This window comes from Panulirus ornatus, chromosome 14 (genome assembly GCF_036320965.1).
Source record: "Panulirus ornatus isolate Po-2019 chromosome 14, ASM3632096v1, whole genome shotgun sequence".
In the NCBI taxonomy this organism is placed as follows: domain Eukaryota; kingdom Metazoa; phylum Arthropoda; class Malacostraca; order Decapoda; family Palinuridae; genus Panulirus; species Panulirus ornatus.
In genome coordinates, this window is record NC_092237.1 from 44,406,867 (window position 1) to 44,424,583 (window position 17,717).

The following is a 17,717-nucleotide window of genomic DNA, read 5'->3' on the forward strand; positions in this document are numbered from 1 at the left end:
GGAGATTAATGGAGATTATTATGCTCAAAAATTTGGTATGGCAATGGGTAACCCTCTTTCACCTGTACTGAGTAATCTTTATATGGAATTTGTTGAAACAAAATTACTAAAGGATATCTTACCTTCTAATGCAATTTGGTTTAGGTATGTAGATGATGTTCTTTGTGTTTGGCCAAAAAATGAAAATTTACAAATATTTCTCCACTTACTTAACAATTTAATACCTTCCATCAAATTTACTGTAGAAAATGAAAATAATGGTATGTTACCATTTTTAGATTGCATGATCCATAGACAAGGAAACAAGATTAAGTTTAGCATATACAGAAAACCCACCAATGTATGCTCATATATCCATTGTTACTCATCTCAACATGACAGAGTTAAATTATCATCATTTCAATCTATGTTCCTAAGGGCATTACGTATTTGCAGTCCAGAGTTTATTGATGATGAGTTTGAGAAGATATATTCCATTGGATCTAAGTTAAAGTACCCTAGATCTTTCATTGATAAATCTCTTAAGTTAGCGAAGAAATCATTTTATAGAGTTGAGCCCAAACCTCCCATTGACACCAAGAATCTTTTAGTTCTCCCTTTTAATAATAATTTCAGTTTGCTTCCCATGTTGCTTAAATCCTTTAATGTAAATGTTGCCTTTAGCAACAATATTACTATAAAGAATATCTTAATCAGGAATTCACCAGAAAATTCTCTTGGTTGTATCTATAAAGTTCCTTGTGGAAACTGTGATAAATTTTATGTTGGTCAGACTGGTAAGGATCTTTCTGTTAGACTTAAGCAACATAAATATAGTATAAGAACGGGACAAGAATCAAATGCCTTGTTTAATCATGTTAAAAACTATGATCATTGTATTGACTTGAGTAACGCCATCTCAGTTGTTAACTCTATTACCAAGAGAAATATCATTGTATCTTCTATTATGAAATACACAAAGAATTATAATCTTAATATTATTGTTGATAAGAGTTGTAAAATGCTAAGTTTATGAACGCTCGTTGTATGTTTTGGACAATCACATGTTCACCAAATGGCGTCCTAGCTTCGTCTCTTCGATGTATGTCAACTGACTGTTATATTTCTCTCTTGTGTCTCCCCTGATGATGTGATTATTACACGAAAGTGCACTTGGGAACTTTTCGTGTTTCATTTTCCCCGTGGACTCATAGGAATATATATATATATATATATATATATATATATATATATATATATATATATATATATATATATATATATATATATATTGTATTCCCTGGGGATAGGGGAGAAAGAATACTTCCCACGTATTCCCTGCGTGTCGTAGAAGGCGACTAAAAGGGAAGGGAGCGGGGGGCTGGAAATCCTCCCCTCTTTTTTTTTTTTTTTTTTTTTTTTTCCAAAGGAAGGAACAGAGAAGGGGGCTGGATGAGGATGTTTCCTCAGAGGCCCAGTCCTCTGTTCTTAACGCTACCTCGCTGACGCGGGAAATGGCGAATAGTATGAAAGAAAGAAAGAATATATATTTCATATTTTATTTATATTTATTTATTTTGCTCTGTCGCTGTCTCCCGCGTTAGCGAGGTAACGCAAGGAAACAGATGAAAGAATGGCCCAACCCACCCACATACACATGTATATACATACCTATACATCTCAACGTATACATATATATATATATATATATATATATATATATATATATATATATATATATATATATATATATATATATATATGTAGCTTAGACATTGAAGCTTATTGATTCAGTGGTGAAATTGATGAGAACTGCTATTGACGTTTGTGTGAATAAATTGTACATTTCCTTTTCCATAGCCAGAGGTTGAACCATTATGTGACGTTCATTTTTTCATTCATTTCAAGCTAAAAGTTTGTTTTCTAAATTGTTTCTTACATTTTTCATATGTATATATATGTATGTGTGTGTGTGTGTGTGTGTGCGTGTGTGTGTGTGTGTGTGTGTGTGTGTGTGTGTGTGTATATATATGTATATTATCCCTGGGGATAGGGGTGAAAGAATACTTCCCACGTATTCCTCGCGTGTCGTAGAAAGCGACTAGAGGGGACGGGAGCGGGGGGCCGGAAATCCTCCCCTCCTTGTATTAACTTTCTAAAATGGGAAACAGAAGAAGGAGTCACGCGGGGAGTGCTCATCCTCCTCGAAGGCTCAGAGTGGGGTGCCTAAATGTGTGTGGATGTAACCAAGATGTGAAAAAAGGAGAGATAGGTAGTATGTTTGAGGAAAGGAACCTGGATGTTTTGGCTCTGAGTGAAACGAAGCTCAAGGGTAAAGGGGAAGAGTGGTTTGGAAATGTCTGGGGAGTGAAGTCAGGGGTTAGTGAGAGGACAAGAGCAAGGGAAGGAGTAGCAATACTCCTGAAACAGGAGTTGTGGGAGTATGTGATAGAATGTAAGAAAGTAAATTCTCGATTGATATGGGTAAAATTGAAAGTTGATGGAGAGAGGTGGGTGATTATTGGTGCATATGCACCTGGGCATGAGAAGAAAGATCATGAGAGGCTAGTGTTTTGGGAGCAGCTAAATGAGTGTGTTAGCGGTTTTGATGCACGAGACCGGGTTATAGTGATGGGTGATTTGAATGCAAAGGTGAGTAATGTGGCAGTTGAGGGAATAATTGGTATGCATGGGGTGTTCAGTGTTGTAAATGGAAATGGTGAAGAGCTTGTAGATTTATGTGCTGAAAAAGGACTGATGATTGGGAATACCTGGTTTAAAAAGCGAGATATACATAAGTATACTTATGTAAGTAGGAGAGATGGCCAGAGAGCGTTATTGGATTACGTGTTAATTGACAGGCGAGCGAAAGAGAGACTTTTGGATGTCAATGTGCTGAGAGGTGCAACTGGAGGGATGTCTGATCATTATCTTGTGGAGGCTAAGGTGAAGATTAGTATGGGTTTTCAGAAAAGAAGAGTGAATGTTGGGGTGAAGAAGGTGGTGAGAGTAAGTGAGCTTGGGAAGGAGACCTGTGTGAAGAAGTATCAGGAGAGACTGTGTACAGAATGGAAAAAGGTGAGAACAATGGAAGTAAGGGGAGTGGGGGAGGAATGGGATGCATTTAGGGAATCAGTGATGGATTGCGCAAAAGATGCTTGTGGCATGAGAAGAGTGGGAGGTGGGCTGTTTAAAAAGGGTAGTGAGTGGTGGGATGAAGAAGTAAGAGTATTAGTGAAAGAGAAGAGAGAGGCATTTGGACGATTTTTGCAGGGAAAAAATGCAATTGAGTGGGAGACGTATAAAAGAAAGAGACAGGAGGTCAAGAGAGAGGTGCAAGAGGTGAAAAAAAGGGCAAATGAGATTTGGGGTGAGAGACTATCAGTAAATTTTAGGGAGAATAAAAAGATGTTCTGGAAGGAGGTAAATAGGGTGCGTAAGACAAGGGAGCAAATGGGAACTTCAGTGAAGGGCGTAAATGGGGAGGTGATAACAAGTAGTGGTGATGTGAGAAGGAGATGGAATGAGTATTTTGAAGGTTTGTTGAATGTGTCTGATGACAGAGTGGCAGATATAGGGTGTTTGGGTCGAGGTGGTGTGCAAAGTGAGAGGGTTAGGGAAAATGATTTGGTAAACAGAGAAGAGGTAGTAAAAGCTTTGCGGAAGATGAAAGCCGGCAAGGCAGCAGGTTTGGATGGTATTGCAGTGGAATTTATTAAAAAAGGGGGTGACTGTATTGTTGACTGGTTGGTAAGGTTATTTAATGTATGTATGACTCATGGTGAGGTGCCTGAGGATTGGCGGAATGCGTGCATAGTGCCATTGTACAAAGGCAAAGGGGATAAGAGTGAGTGCTCAAATTACAGAGGTATAAGTTTGTTGAGTATTCCTGGTAAATTATATGGGAGGGTATTGATTGAGAGGGTGAAGGCATGTACAGAGCATCAGATTGGGGAAGAGCAGTGTGGTTTCAGAAGTGGTAGAGGATGTGTGGATCAGGTGTTTGCTTTGAAGAATGTATGTGAGAAATACTTAGAAAAGCAAATGGATTTGTATGTAGCATTTATGGATCTGGAGAAGGCATATGATAGAGTTGATAGAGATGCTCTGTGGAAGGTATTAAGAATATATGGTGTGGGAGGCAAGTTGTTAGAAGCAGTGAAAAGTTTTTATCGAGGATGTAAGGCATGTGTACGTGTAGGAAGAGAGGAAAGTGATTGGTTCTCAGTGAATGTAGGTTTGCGGCAGGGGTGTGTGATGTCTCCATGGTTGTTTAATTTGTTTATGGATGGGGTTGTTAGGGAGGTAAATGCAAGAGTCTTGGAAAGAGGGGCAAGTATGAAGTCTGTTGGGGATGAGAGAGCTTGGGAAGTGAGTCAGTTGTTGTTCGCTGATGATACAGCGCTGATGGCGGATTCATGTGAGAAACTGCAGAAGCTGGTGACGGAGTTTGGTAAAGTGTGTGGAAGAAGAAAGTTAAGAGTAAATGTGAGTAAGAGCAAGGTAATTAGGTACAGTAGGGTTGAGGGTCAAGTCAATTGGGAGGTGAGTTTGAATGGAGAAAAACTGGAGGAAGTGAAGTGTTTTAGATATCTGGGAGTGGATCTGTCAGCGGATGGAACCATGGAAGCGGAAGTGGATCATAGGGTGGGGGAGGGGGCGAAAATTTTGGGAGCCTTGAAAAATGTGTGGAAGTCGAGAACATTATCCCGGAAAGCAAAAATGGGTATGTTTGAAGGAATAGTAGTTCCAACAATGTTGTATGGTTGCGAGGCGTGGGCTATGGATAGAGTTGTGCGCAGGAGGATGGATGTGCTGGAAATGAGATGTTTTAGGACAATGTGTGGTGTGAGGTGGTTTGATCGAGTAAGTAACGTAAGGGTAAGAGAGATGTGTGGAAATAAAAAGAGCGTGGTTGAGAGAGCAGAAGAGGGTGTTTTGAAATGGTTTGGGCACATGGAGAGAATGAGTGAGGAAAGATTGACCAAGAGGATATATGTGTCGGAGGTGGAGGGAACGAGGAGAAGAGGGAGACCAAATTGGAGGTGGAAAGATGGAGTGAAAAGGATTTTGTGTGATCGGGGCCTGAACATGCAGGAGGGTGAAAGGAGGGCAAGGAATAGAGTGAATTGGAGCGATGTGGTATACAGGGGTTGACGTGCTGTCAGTGGATTGAATCAAGGCATGTGAAGCGTCCGGGGTAAACCATGGAAAGCTGTGTAGGTATGTATATTTGCGTGTGTGGACGTGTGTATGTACATGTGTATGGGGAGGGTTGGGCCATTTCTTTCGTCTGTTTCCTTGCGCTACCTCGCAAACGCGGGAGACAGCGACAAAGTATAAAAGAAAAAAAAAAAAATAAAATATATATATATATATATATATATATATATATATATATGTATATATATATATACATATATATACATATATATATATATATATATATATATATATATATATATATATATATATATATATATATATATATATATATATATATATATATATATATATATATATATATATATATATATATATATATATATATATATATATATATATATATATATATATATATATATATATATATATATATATATATATATATATATATATATATATATATATATATATATATATATGTATATATATATATATATATATATATATATATATATATATATATATTTTTTTTTTTTTTTTTTTTTTTTTTTCTTTGTCGCTGTCTCCCGCGTTTGCGAGGTAGCGCAAGGAAACAGACGAAAGAAATGGCCCAACCCACCCCCATACACATGTATATACATACGTCCACACACGCAAATATACATGCCTACACAGCTTTCCATGGTTTACCCCAGACGCTTCACATGCCCTGATTCAATCCACTGACAGCACGTCAACCCAGGTATACCACATCGATCCAATTCACTCTATTCCTTGCCCTCCTTTCACCCTCCTGCATGTTCAGGCCCCGATCACACAAAATCTTTTTCACTCCATCTTTCCACCTCCAATTTGGTCTCCCACTTCTCGTTCCCTCCACCTCCGACACATATATCCTCTTTGTCAATCTTTCCTCACTCATTCTCTCCATGTGCCCAAACCATTTCAAAACACCCTCTTCTGCTCTCTCAACCACGCTCTTTTTATTTCCACACATCTCTCTTACCCTTACGTTACTTACTCGATCAAACCACCTCACACTACACATTGTCCTCAAACATCTCATTTCCAGCACATCCATCCTACGGCGCACAACTCTATCCATAGCCCACGCCTCGCAACCATACAACATTGTTGGAACCACTATTCCTTCAAACATACCCATTTTTGCTTTCCGAGATAATGTTCTCGACTTCTAAACATTCTTCAAGGCTCCCAGGATTTTCGCCCCCTACCCCACCCTATGATCCACTTCCGCTTCCATGGTTCCATCCGCTGCCAGATCCACTCCCGGATAGCTAAAACACTTTACTTCCTCCAGTTTTTCTCCATTCAAACTTACCTCTCAGTTGACTTGACCCTCAACCCTACTGTACCTAATTACCTTGCTCTTATTCACATTTACTCTTAACTTTCTTCTTTCACACACTTTACCAAACTCAGTCACCAGCTTCTGCAGTTTCTCACATGAATCAGCCACCAGCGATGTATCATCAGCGAACAACAACTGACTCACTTCCCAAGCTCTCTCATCCCCAACAGACTTCATACTTGCTCCTCTTTCCAAAACTCCTGCATTCACCTCCCTAACAACCCCATCCATAAACAAATTAAACAACCATGGAGACATCACACACCCCTGCCGCAAACCTACATTCACTGAGAACCAATCACTTTCCTCTCGTCCTACACGTACACATGCCTTACATCCTCGATAAAAACTTTTCACTGCTTCTAACAACTTGCCTCCCACACCATATATTCTTAATACCTTCCACAGAGCATATATATGTATATATATATATATATATATATATATATATATATATATATATATATATATATATATATATTTTTTTTTTTTTTTTTTTTTTTTTTTTTCTTTTTTTTTTTTTGCTTTGTCGCTGTCTCCCGCGTTTGCGAGATAGCGCAAGGAAACAGACGAAAGAAATGGCCCAACCCACCCCCATACACTTGTATATACATACGTCCACACACGCAAATATACATACCTACACAGCTTTCCATGGTTTACCCCAGACACTTCACATGCCCTGATTCAATCCACTGACAGCACGTCAACCCCGGTATACCACATCGATCCAATTCACTCTATTCCTTGCCCTCCTTTCACCCTCCTGCATGTTCAGGCCCCGATCACACAAAATCTTTTTCACTCCATCTTTCCACCTCCAATTTGGTCTCCCACTTCTCCTCGTTTCCTCCACCTCCGACACATATATCCTCTTTGCCAAACTTTCCTCACTCATTCTCTCCATGTGCCCAAACCATTTCAAAACACCCTCTTCTGCTCTCTCAACCACGCTCTTTTTATTTCCACACATCTCTCTTACCCTTACGTTACTTACTCGATCAAACCACCTCACACCACACACTGTCCTCAAACATCTCATTTCCAGCACATCCATCCTCCTGCGCACAACTCTATCCATAGCCCACGCTTCACAACCATACGACATTGTTGGAACCACTATTCCTTCAAACATACCCATTTTTGCTTTCCGAGATAATGTTCTCGACTTCCACACATTCTTCAAGGCTCCCAGGATTTTCGCCCCCTCCCCCACCCTATGATCCACTTCCGCTTACATGGTTCCATCCGCTGCCAGATCCACTCCCAGATATCTAAAACACTTTACTTCCTCCAGTTTTTCTCCATTCAAACTTACCTCCCAATTGACTTGACCTCAACCCTACTGTACCTAATTACCTTGCTCTTATTCACATTTACTCTTAACTTTTTTCTTTCACACACTTTACCAAACTCAGTCACCAGCTTCTGCAGTTTCTCACATGAATCAGCCACCAGCGCTGTATCATCAGCGAACAACAACTGACTCACTTCCCAAGCTCACTCATCACCAACAGACTTCATACTTGCCCCTCTTTCCAATATATATACACATATATACACACACACACACACACACACACACACACACACACACACACACACACACACACACACACACACATATATATATATATATATATATATATATATATATATATATATATCTATATATATATATATATATATATATATATATATATATCCTCCTCGAAGGCTCAGATTGGGGTGCCTAAATGTGAGTGGATGTAACCAAGATGTGAAAAAAGGAGAGATATGTAGTATGTTTGAGGAAAGGAACATGGATGTTTTGGCTCTGAGTGAAACGAAGCTCAAGGGTAAAGGGGAAGAGTGGTTTGGGAATGTCTTGGGAGTAAAGTCAGGGGTTAGTGAGAGGACAAGAGCAAAGGAAGGAGTAGCAGTACTCCTGAAACAGGAGTTGTGGAAGTATGTGATAGAATGTAAGAAAGTAAATTCTCGATTAATATGGGTAAAACTGAAAGTTGATGGAGAGAGATGGGTGATTATTGGTGCATATGCACCTGGGCATGAGAAGAAAGATCATGAGAGGCAAGTGTTTTGGGAGCAGCTGAATGAGTGTGTTAGTGGTTTTGATGCACGAGACCGGGTTATAGTGTTGGGTGATTTGAATGCAAAGGTGAGTAATGTGGCAGTTGAGGGAATAATTGGTATACATGGGGTGTTCAGTGTTGTAAATGGAAATGGTGAAGAGCTTGTAGATTTATGTGCTGAAAAAGGACTGATGATTGGGAATACCTGGTTTAAAAAGCGAGATATACATAAGTATACTTATGTAAGTAGGAGAGATGGCCAGAGAGCGTTATTGGATTACGTGTTAATTGACATGCGCGCGAAAGAGAGACTTTTGGATGTTAATGTGCTGAGAGGTGCAACTGGAGGGATGTCTGATCATTATCTTGTGGAGGCTAAGGTGAAGATTTGTATGGGTTTTCAGAAAAGAAGAGTGAATGTTGGGGTGAAGAGGGTGGTGAGAGTAAGTGAGCTTGGGAAGGAGACTTGTGTGAGGAAGTACCAGGAGAGACTGAGTACAGAATGGAAAAAGGTGAGAACAATGGAAGTAAGGGGAATGGGGGAGGAATGGGATGTATTTAGGGAATCAGTGATGGATTGCGCAAAAGATGCTTGTGGCATGAGAAGAGTGGGAGGTGGGTTGATTAGAAAGGGTAGTGAGTGGTGGGATGAAGAAGTAAGAGTATTAGTGAAAGAGAAAAGAGAGGTATTTGGACGATTTTTGCAGGGGAAAAATGAAATTGAGTGGGAGACGTATAAAAGAAAGAGACAGGAGGTCAAGAGAAAGGTGCAAGAGGTGATAAAAAGGGCAAATGAGAGTTGGGGTGAGAGAGTATCATTAAATTTTAGGGAGAATAAAAAGATGTTCTGGAAGGAGGCAAATAAAGTGCGTAAGACAAGGGAGCAAATGGGAACTTCAGTGAAGGGCGCAAATGGGGAGGTGATAACAAGTAGTGGTGATGTGAGAAGGAGATGGAGTGAGTATTTTGAAGGTTTGTTGAATGTGTTTGATGATAGAGTGGCAGATATAGGGTGTTTTGGTCGAATTGGTGTGCAAAGTGTGAGGGTTAGGGAAAATGAGTTGGTAAGCAGAGAAGAGGTAGTAAAAGCTTTGCGGAAGATGAAAGCCGGCAAGGCAGCAGGTTTGGATGGTATTGCAGTGGAATTTATTAAAAAAGGGGGTGACTGTATTGTTGACTGGTTGGTAAGGTTGTTTAATGTATGTATGACTCATGGTGAGGTGCCTGAGGATTGGCGGAATGCGTGCATAGTGCCATTGTACAAAGGCAAAGAGGATAAGAGTGAGTGCTCAAATTACAGAGGTATAAGTTTTTTGAGTATTCCTGGCAAATTATATGGGAGGGTATTGATTGAGAGGGTGAAGGCATGTACAGACCATCAGATTGGGGAAGAGCAGTGTGGTTTCAGAAGTGGTAGAGGATGTGTGGATCAGGTGTTTGCTTTGAAGAATGTATGTGAGAAATACTTAGAAAAGCAAATGGATTTGTATGTAGCATTTATGGATCTGGAGAAGGCATATGATAGAGTTGATAGAGATGCTCTGTGGAAGGTATTAAGAATATATGGTGTGGGAGGCACGTTGTTAGAAGCAGTGAAAAGTTTTTATCGAGGATGTAAGGCTTGTGTACGTGTAGGAAGAGAGGAAAGTGATTGGTTCTCAGTGAATGTAGGTTTGCGGCAGGGGTGTGTGATGTCTCCATGGTTGTTTAATTTGTTTATGGATGGGGTTGTTAGGGAGGTGAATGCAAGAGTTTTGGAAAGAGGGGCAAGTATGAAGTCTGTTGGGGATGAGAGAGCTTGGGAAGTGAGTCAGTTGTTGTTCGCTGATGATACAGCGCTGATGGCTGATTCATGCGAGAAACTGCAGAAGCTGGTGACTGAGTTTGGTAAAGTGTGTGGAAGAAGAAAGTTAAGAGTAAATGTGAATAAGAGCAAGGTTATTAGGTACAGTAGGGTTGAGGGTCAATTCAATTGGGAGGTGAGTTTGAATGGAGAAAAACTGGAGGAAGTGAAGTGTTTTAGATATCTGGGAGTGGATCTGGCAGCGGATGGAACCATGGAAGCGGAAGTGGATCATTGGGTGGGGGAGGGGGCGAAAATTCTGGGAGCCTTGAAGAATGTGTGGAAGTCGAGAACATTATCTCGGAAAGCAAAAATGGGTATGTTTGAAGGAATAGTGGTTCCAACAATGTTGTATGGTTGCGAGGCGTGGACTATGGATAGAGTTGTGCGCAGGAGGATGGATGTGCTGGAAATGAGATGTTTGAGGACAATGTGTGGTGTGAGGTGGTTTGATCGAGTAAGTAACGTAAGGGTAAGAGAGATGTGTGGAAATAAAAAGAGCGTGGTTGAGAGAGCAGAAGAGGGTGTTTTGAAATGGTTTGGTCACATGGAGAGAATGAGTGAGGAAAGATTGACCAAGAGGATATATGTGTCGGAGGTGGAGGGAACGAGGAGAAGAGGGAGACCAAATTGGAGGTGGAAAGATGGAGTGAAAAAGATTTTGTGTGATCGGGGCCTGAACATGCAGGAGGGTGAAAGGAGGGCAAAGAATAGAGTGAATTGGATCGATGTGGTATACCGGGGTTGACGTGCTGTCAGTGGATTGAATCAAGGCATGTGTATGGGGGTGGGTTGGGCCATTTCTTTCGTCTGTTTCCTTGCGCTACCTCGCAAACGCGGGAGACAGCGACAAAGAAAAAAAAAAAAAAAAATATATATATATATATATATATATATATATATATATATATATATATATATATATATATATATATATATATAGACATATACATATATACACGTGTGCATAATTCATACTGGCTGCCTTTATTCATTCCCATCGCCACTCCCCCACACATGAAATAAAAACCTCCTCCCCCCTCATGTGTGCGAGGTAGCGCTAGGAAAAGACAACAAAGGCCACATTCGTTCACATTCAGTCTCTCGCTATCGTGTAATAATGCACCGAAACCACAGCTCCCTTTCGACATCCAGCCCCTACAGAACTTCCCACGGTTTACCCCAGACGCTTCACATGCCCTGGTTCAATCCATTGACAGCACGTCGACCCCGGTATACCACATCGTTCCAATTCACTCTATTCCTTGCACCCCTTTCACCCTCCTGCATGCTCAGGCCCCGATCACTCAAAATCTTTTTCACTCTATCTTTCCACCTCCAATTTGGTCTCCCACTTCTCGTTCCCTCCACTTTTGACACATATATCCTATTTGTCAATCTTTCCTCACTCATTCTCTCCATGTGACCAAACGATTTCAAAACACCCTCTTCTGCTCTCTCAACCACACTCTTTTTATTACCACACATCTCTTTTACCCTTTCATTACTTACGCGATCAAACCCCCTCACACCACATATTGTCCTCAAACATCTCATTTCCAGCACATCCACCCTCCTCCGCACAACTCTATCTATAGCCCTCGCCTCACAACCATATAACATTGTTGGAACCACTATTCATTCAAACATACCCATTATTGCTTTCGGAGATAATGTTCTCGACTTCCACACATTCTTCAACGCTTCCAGAATTTTCGCCCCCTCCCCCACCCTATGATTTACTTCTGCTTCCATGGTTCCATCCGCTGCCAACTCCACTTCGAAATATTTAAAACACTTCACTTCCTCCAGTTTTTCTCCATTCAAACTTACCTCCCAGCTGACCTGTCCCTCAACCCTACTGTACCTAATAACCTTGCTCTTATTCACATTTACTCTCAGCTTTCTTCTTTCAGACACTTTACCAAACTCAGTCACCAGCTTCTGCAGTTTCTCACACGAATTAGCCACCAGCGCTGTATCATCAGCGAACAACAACTAACTCACTTACCAAGCTCTCTCATCCACAACAGACTGCATACTTGCCGTTCTTTCCAAAACTCTTGCATTCACCTCCCGAACAACCACATCCATAAACAAATTAAACAACCATGGAGACATAACATACCCCTGCCGCAAACCAACATTCACTGAGAACCAATCACTTTCCTTTCTTAATACGCGTACACATGCCTTACGTCCTCGATAAAAACTTTTCACTGCTTCTAACAACTTCTCTCCCACACCATATATTCTTAATACTTTCCACAGAGCATCTCTATCAACTCTATCATATGCCTTCTTCCGATCCATAAATGCTACAAATGCTACAAATCCATTTGCTTTTTTAAGTATTTCTCATACATTCTTCCAAGCAAACACCTGATCCACACATCCTCTACCACTTCTGAAACCACACTGCTCTTCCCCAATCTGATGCTCTGTACATGCCTTCACCCTCTCAGTCAATACCCTCCCATATAATTTCCCAGGAATACTCAACAAACTTATACCTCTGTAATTTGAGCACTCACTTTTATCCCCTTTGCCTTTGTACATTGGCACTGTGCAAGCATTCCGCCAATCCTCAGGCACCTCACCATGAGTCATACATACATTAAGTAACCTTACCAACCAGTCAACTATACAGTCATCCACTTTTTTAATAAGTTCCACTGCATTAGCATCCAAACCCGCTGCCTTGCCGGCCTTCATCATCCGCAAAGCTTTAACTACCTCTTCTCTGTTTACCAAAACCATTCTCCCTAACCCTCTCACTTTGTACACCACCTCGACCAAAACACCCTATATCTGCCACTCTGTCATCAAACACATTCAACAAACCCTCAAAATACTCACTCCATCTCCTTCTCACATTACCACTACTTGTTATCACCTCCCCATTAGCTCCCTTCACTGAAGGTCGCATCGATTCCTTGTCTTACGCACATTATTTACCTCCTTCCAAAACATCTTTTTATTCTCCCTAGAATTTAATGATTCTCTCTCACCCCAACTCTCATTTGCCCTCTTTTTCACCTCTTGCACCTTTGTCTTGACCTCCTGCCTCTTTCTTTTATACATCTCCCACTCATTTGCATTATTTCCCTGCAAAAATCGTGCAAATGCCTCTTTCTTCCCTTTCACTAACAATCTTACTTCTTCATCCCACCACTCACTACCCTTTCTAATCTTCCCACCTCCCACGCTTCTCATGCCACAAGCATCTCTTGCGCAAGCCGTCACTGCTTCCCTAAATACATCCCATTTCTCCCTCACTCCCCTTATGTCCCTTGTTCTCACCTTTTTCCATTCTGTACTCATTCTCTCCTGGTACTTCCTCACACAAGTTTCCTTCCCAAGCTCACTTACTCTCACCACTCTCTTCACCCCAACATTCTCTCTTCTTTTCTGAAAATCTCTACAAATCTTCACCATCGCCTCCACAAGATACTGATCAGACATCCCTTCTGTTGCACCTCTCAGCACATTAACATCCAAAAGTCTCTCTTTCCCGCGCCTATCAATTAACACGTAATCCAATAAGGCTCTCTGACCATCTCTCCTACTTACATACGTATACTTAGGTATATGTCTCTTTTTAAACCAGGTATTCCCAATCACCAGTCCTTTTTCAGCACCTAAATCTACAAGCTCTTCACCATTTCCATTTACAACACCGAACACCCCATGTACACCAATTATTACCTCAACTCCCCATTACTCACCTTTGCATTCAAATCACCCATCACTATAACCCGTTCTTGTGCATCAAAACTACTAACACACTCATTCAGCTGCTCCCAAAACACTTGCCTCTCATGATCTTTCTTCTCATGCCTGGGTGCGTATGCACCAATAATCACCCATCTCTCTCCATCCACTTTCAGGTTTACACATATCAATCTAGAGTTTACATTCTACACTCTATCACATACTCCCACCACTCCTGTTTCAGGAGTAGTGCTACTCCTTCCCTTGCTCTTGTCCTCACACTAACCCCTGACTTTACTCCCTAGAAATTTCCAAACCTCTCTTCCCCTTTACCCTTGAGTTTCGTTTCACTCAGAGCTAAAACATCCAGATTCCTTTCTTCAAACATACTACCTAACTTTTTTCTTTTATTATATGTTATTATAATTTGTCGCTGTCTCCCGCATCATACAGATCCATCTGTTTTTTAAAGTATTTCTCACACATATTCTTCAAAGCAAACACCTGATCCACACATCCTCTAACATTTCTGAAGCCACACTGCTCTTCCCCAATCTGAGGCTTTGTACATGCTTTCACCCTCTCAATCAGAACCCTTCCTTATAATTTCCCATGAATAATCAACAGACTTATGCCTCTGTAGTTTGAACACTCAACATCATCCCCTTTGCCTTTGTACATTGGCACTATGCATGCATTCCCCCAATCCTCAGGCAATTCACCATGAACCATACATACGTTAAATATCCTTACCAACCAACCAACAACACATTCACTACCTTTTTTGATAAATTCCACTGCAGAACCATCCAAACCCTCTGCCATGCCGGATTTCATTTTCCACAAAGCTTTCACTACCTCCTCTCTCTTAACGAAACCATTCTCCCTGACCCTCTCACTTTGCATACCACCCCGACCAAAACACCCTATGTCTGCCACTCTATCATCAAACACATTCAACAAACCTTCAAAATACTCGCTCCATCTCCTTCCCACTTCATCACTACCTGTTATGATTTCCCCCTTGCCCCATTCACTGATGTTCCCATTTGTTCTCTTGTCTTATGCACTTTGGTTATTTCCTTCCAGAGCATCTTCTTATTCTCCCTAGAGTTTAATGATACTTTCTTACCCCAACTCTCATTTGCCCTCTTTTTCATCCCTCCCCTTGCACCTTCTCCCTTCCCCTCATTTTGTTTTCTTTATACATCTCCCAGTCATTTGCACTCCTTCCTTGCAAATATTGTCTAAATACCTTTCTGTTCTGTTTCATTAACAACTTTGTTTCTTCATCCCACCACTTACTAACCATTCTAATCTTCCCACCTCCCATCTTTCTCATGCCAAATCCATCTTTTGTGCAAGCCATTACTGCTTCCCTAGATGCATCACATTCCTCGTCCACTCCCCTCACATCATTTGCTCTCACCTTTTGCCATTCTACACTCAATCTCTCCTGGTACTTCCTCAAACAAGTCTCCTTTCCAAGCTCACTTACTCTCATCACTCGCTTCTCCCCAACATTTTTTCTTCTTTTTTTGAGAACCTCTGCAGATCTTCACCTTCGCCTCCACAAGATAGTGATTGGGCATTCCTCCAGCTGCCCCTCTCAGTATGTTAACATTCAAAAGTCTCTCTTTTACATACCTATCAATTAGCATGTAATCCAATAATGCCCTTTGACCATCTCTCTTATTCAGTCAGGTAGCGCCAGGGAAACTGACAGAAAAGGCCACATTAATTCACATTCAGTCTCTAGATGTCATGTAATGCACCGAAACCACAGCTCCCTTACATCCTTACGTCTCTCAAAAACTGTCCATTGTTGATATGTATATGTATGTACATGTCTGTGTGTGTATGCATATACATGTGTGTGTTTGAGTGGATGGGTCTTTCTTTATGTTTTCCGTCGTTACCTCGCAGACACGTGAAACGACGATGATGTATCACAAACAGATGAATTACGTTGCTATTGAGAGGTTAATAAGAGGTATAGGGGCAATACCCACGTGGAAGTAAGGAGTGAAAGTTATTTCCCCGTGTTGGGAGGCAGATGTAACATACATCCTGCAGCAGCAGATGGAGAGACGGTCATACAAGGACACATTTGTATCGTTCAGGACCCCGTGCCGGCGGAACCATGGCAGGGCGTGAGGAACGGTACCATCATGCCACAGCCATGTCTGCAGGTCACCTTTGACACAGCATTGAATGGGATCGTACTACCGCCCGAGGAGCTCTTGGGTTCGGAAGACTGCCTCTACCTCAACGTCTTCAGACCTTTGGTAAGAACCCGCTGGTGGGGTGTGTGTGTGTGTGTGTGTGTGTGTGTGGAGGTGAACCAGTCTGTGTACAGCCATCAGGTGTTCAACACAGAAGTGTTGTTGAGTCTCCATGTTTATTGATGACTCACTGGAGGGCTTAGGGATCGAGGTGGTTCGTTAAATGTGTCAGAAAAGAGTTTACTTCAGTAAACCTGACTTATCATATGTTGATGATGGAAGTGTCTAGTCACTCTGGGCGTTGACTGATAATCCAGACGGCCACATCTTATCGGTGTGTTCCATGCATTGAGTGTTAATGGCCAAAGTTCGTCTGTGCATTATTACCCCTCTCTCTTGTACGGGGAGGGAGTTCCACACTTGTGGAGCCCTGTCTCGTAAACATTCTCCTATCATACAACCTCTTAAATGTATGTATGATGTCTACATTAACCATGTCCTCAGGAAATCTTTTTCATTCATCCATTACTCTTTTACTTTAAAAGCATTTCCTTACATCCTTATTTCCAAGTTTCTTACTTAATTTCATGTCATGTTCTCTGATTGCTGTTTCCTTACATCTCTCAAAATCTGTCCATTGTTCATCAATCTCTTAAAATCTTGAAGGTTGTAATCAGGTCATCCCTCAGTTGTATGTCTCCAGGGTGAGTAGATTTAAAGCCTCCAACCTTTCCCTGCAGCTTAGCTCTCTTACTTCTGATACTGTCTTCATGTCCTTCCTTAGCACTTTCTGTATTAGCTCTCTTCTGATACTGTCTTCATGTCCTTCCTCAGCACTTTCTGTATTAGCTCTCTTCTGATACTGTCTTCATGTCCTTCCTTAGCACTTTCTGTATTAGCTCTCTTCTGATACTGTCTTCATGTCCTTCCTCAGCACTTTCTGTATTAGCTCTCTTCTGATACTGTCTTCATGTCCTTCCTTAGCACTTTCTGTATTAGCTCTCTTCTGATACTGTCTTCATGTCCTTCCTCAGCACTTTCTGTATTAGCTCTCTTACTTCTGATACTGTCTTCATGTCCTTCCTTAGCACTTTCTGTATTAGCTCTCTTCTGATACTGTCTTCATGTCCTTCCTCAGCACTTTCTGTATTAGCTCTCTTACTTCTGATACTGTCTTCATGTCCTTCCTTAGCACTTTCTGTATTAGCTCTCTTCTGATACTGTCTTCATGTCCTTCCTTAGCACTTTCTGTATTAGCTCTCTTCTGATACTGTCTTCATGTCCTTCCTCAGCACTTTCTGTATTAGCTCTCTTCTGATACTGTCTTCATGTCCTTCCTTAGCACT

General features: G+C 41.2%; 1 protein-coding gene across 1 annotated transcript in view; it reads left to right on the forward strand.

The window, feature by feature from the left end:
• Positions 1-17,717, forward strand: part of LOC139753543 (esterase SG1-like) — a 61,298-nt gene that overhangs the window by 19,799 nt on the left and 23,782 nt on the right. Inside the window, exon 3 of the mRNA XM_071670191.1 lies at positions 16,270-16,434. Coding sequence (XP_071526292.1) covers positions 16,270-16,434 — 165 coding nt within the window. The remainder of the gene's footprint in view (positions 1-16,269; positions 16,435-17,717) is intronic.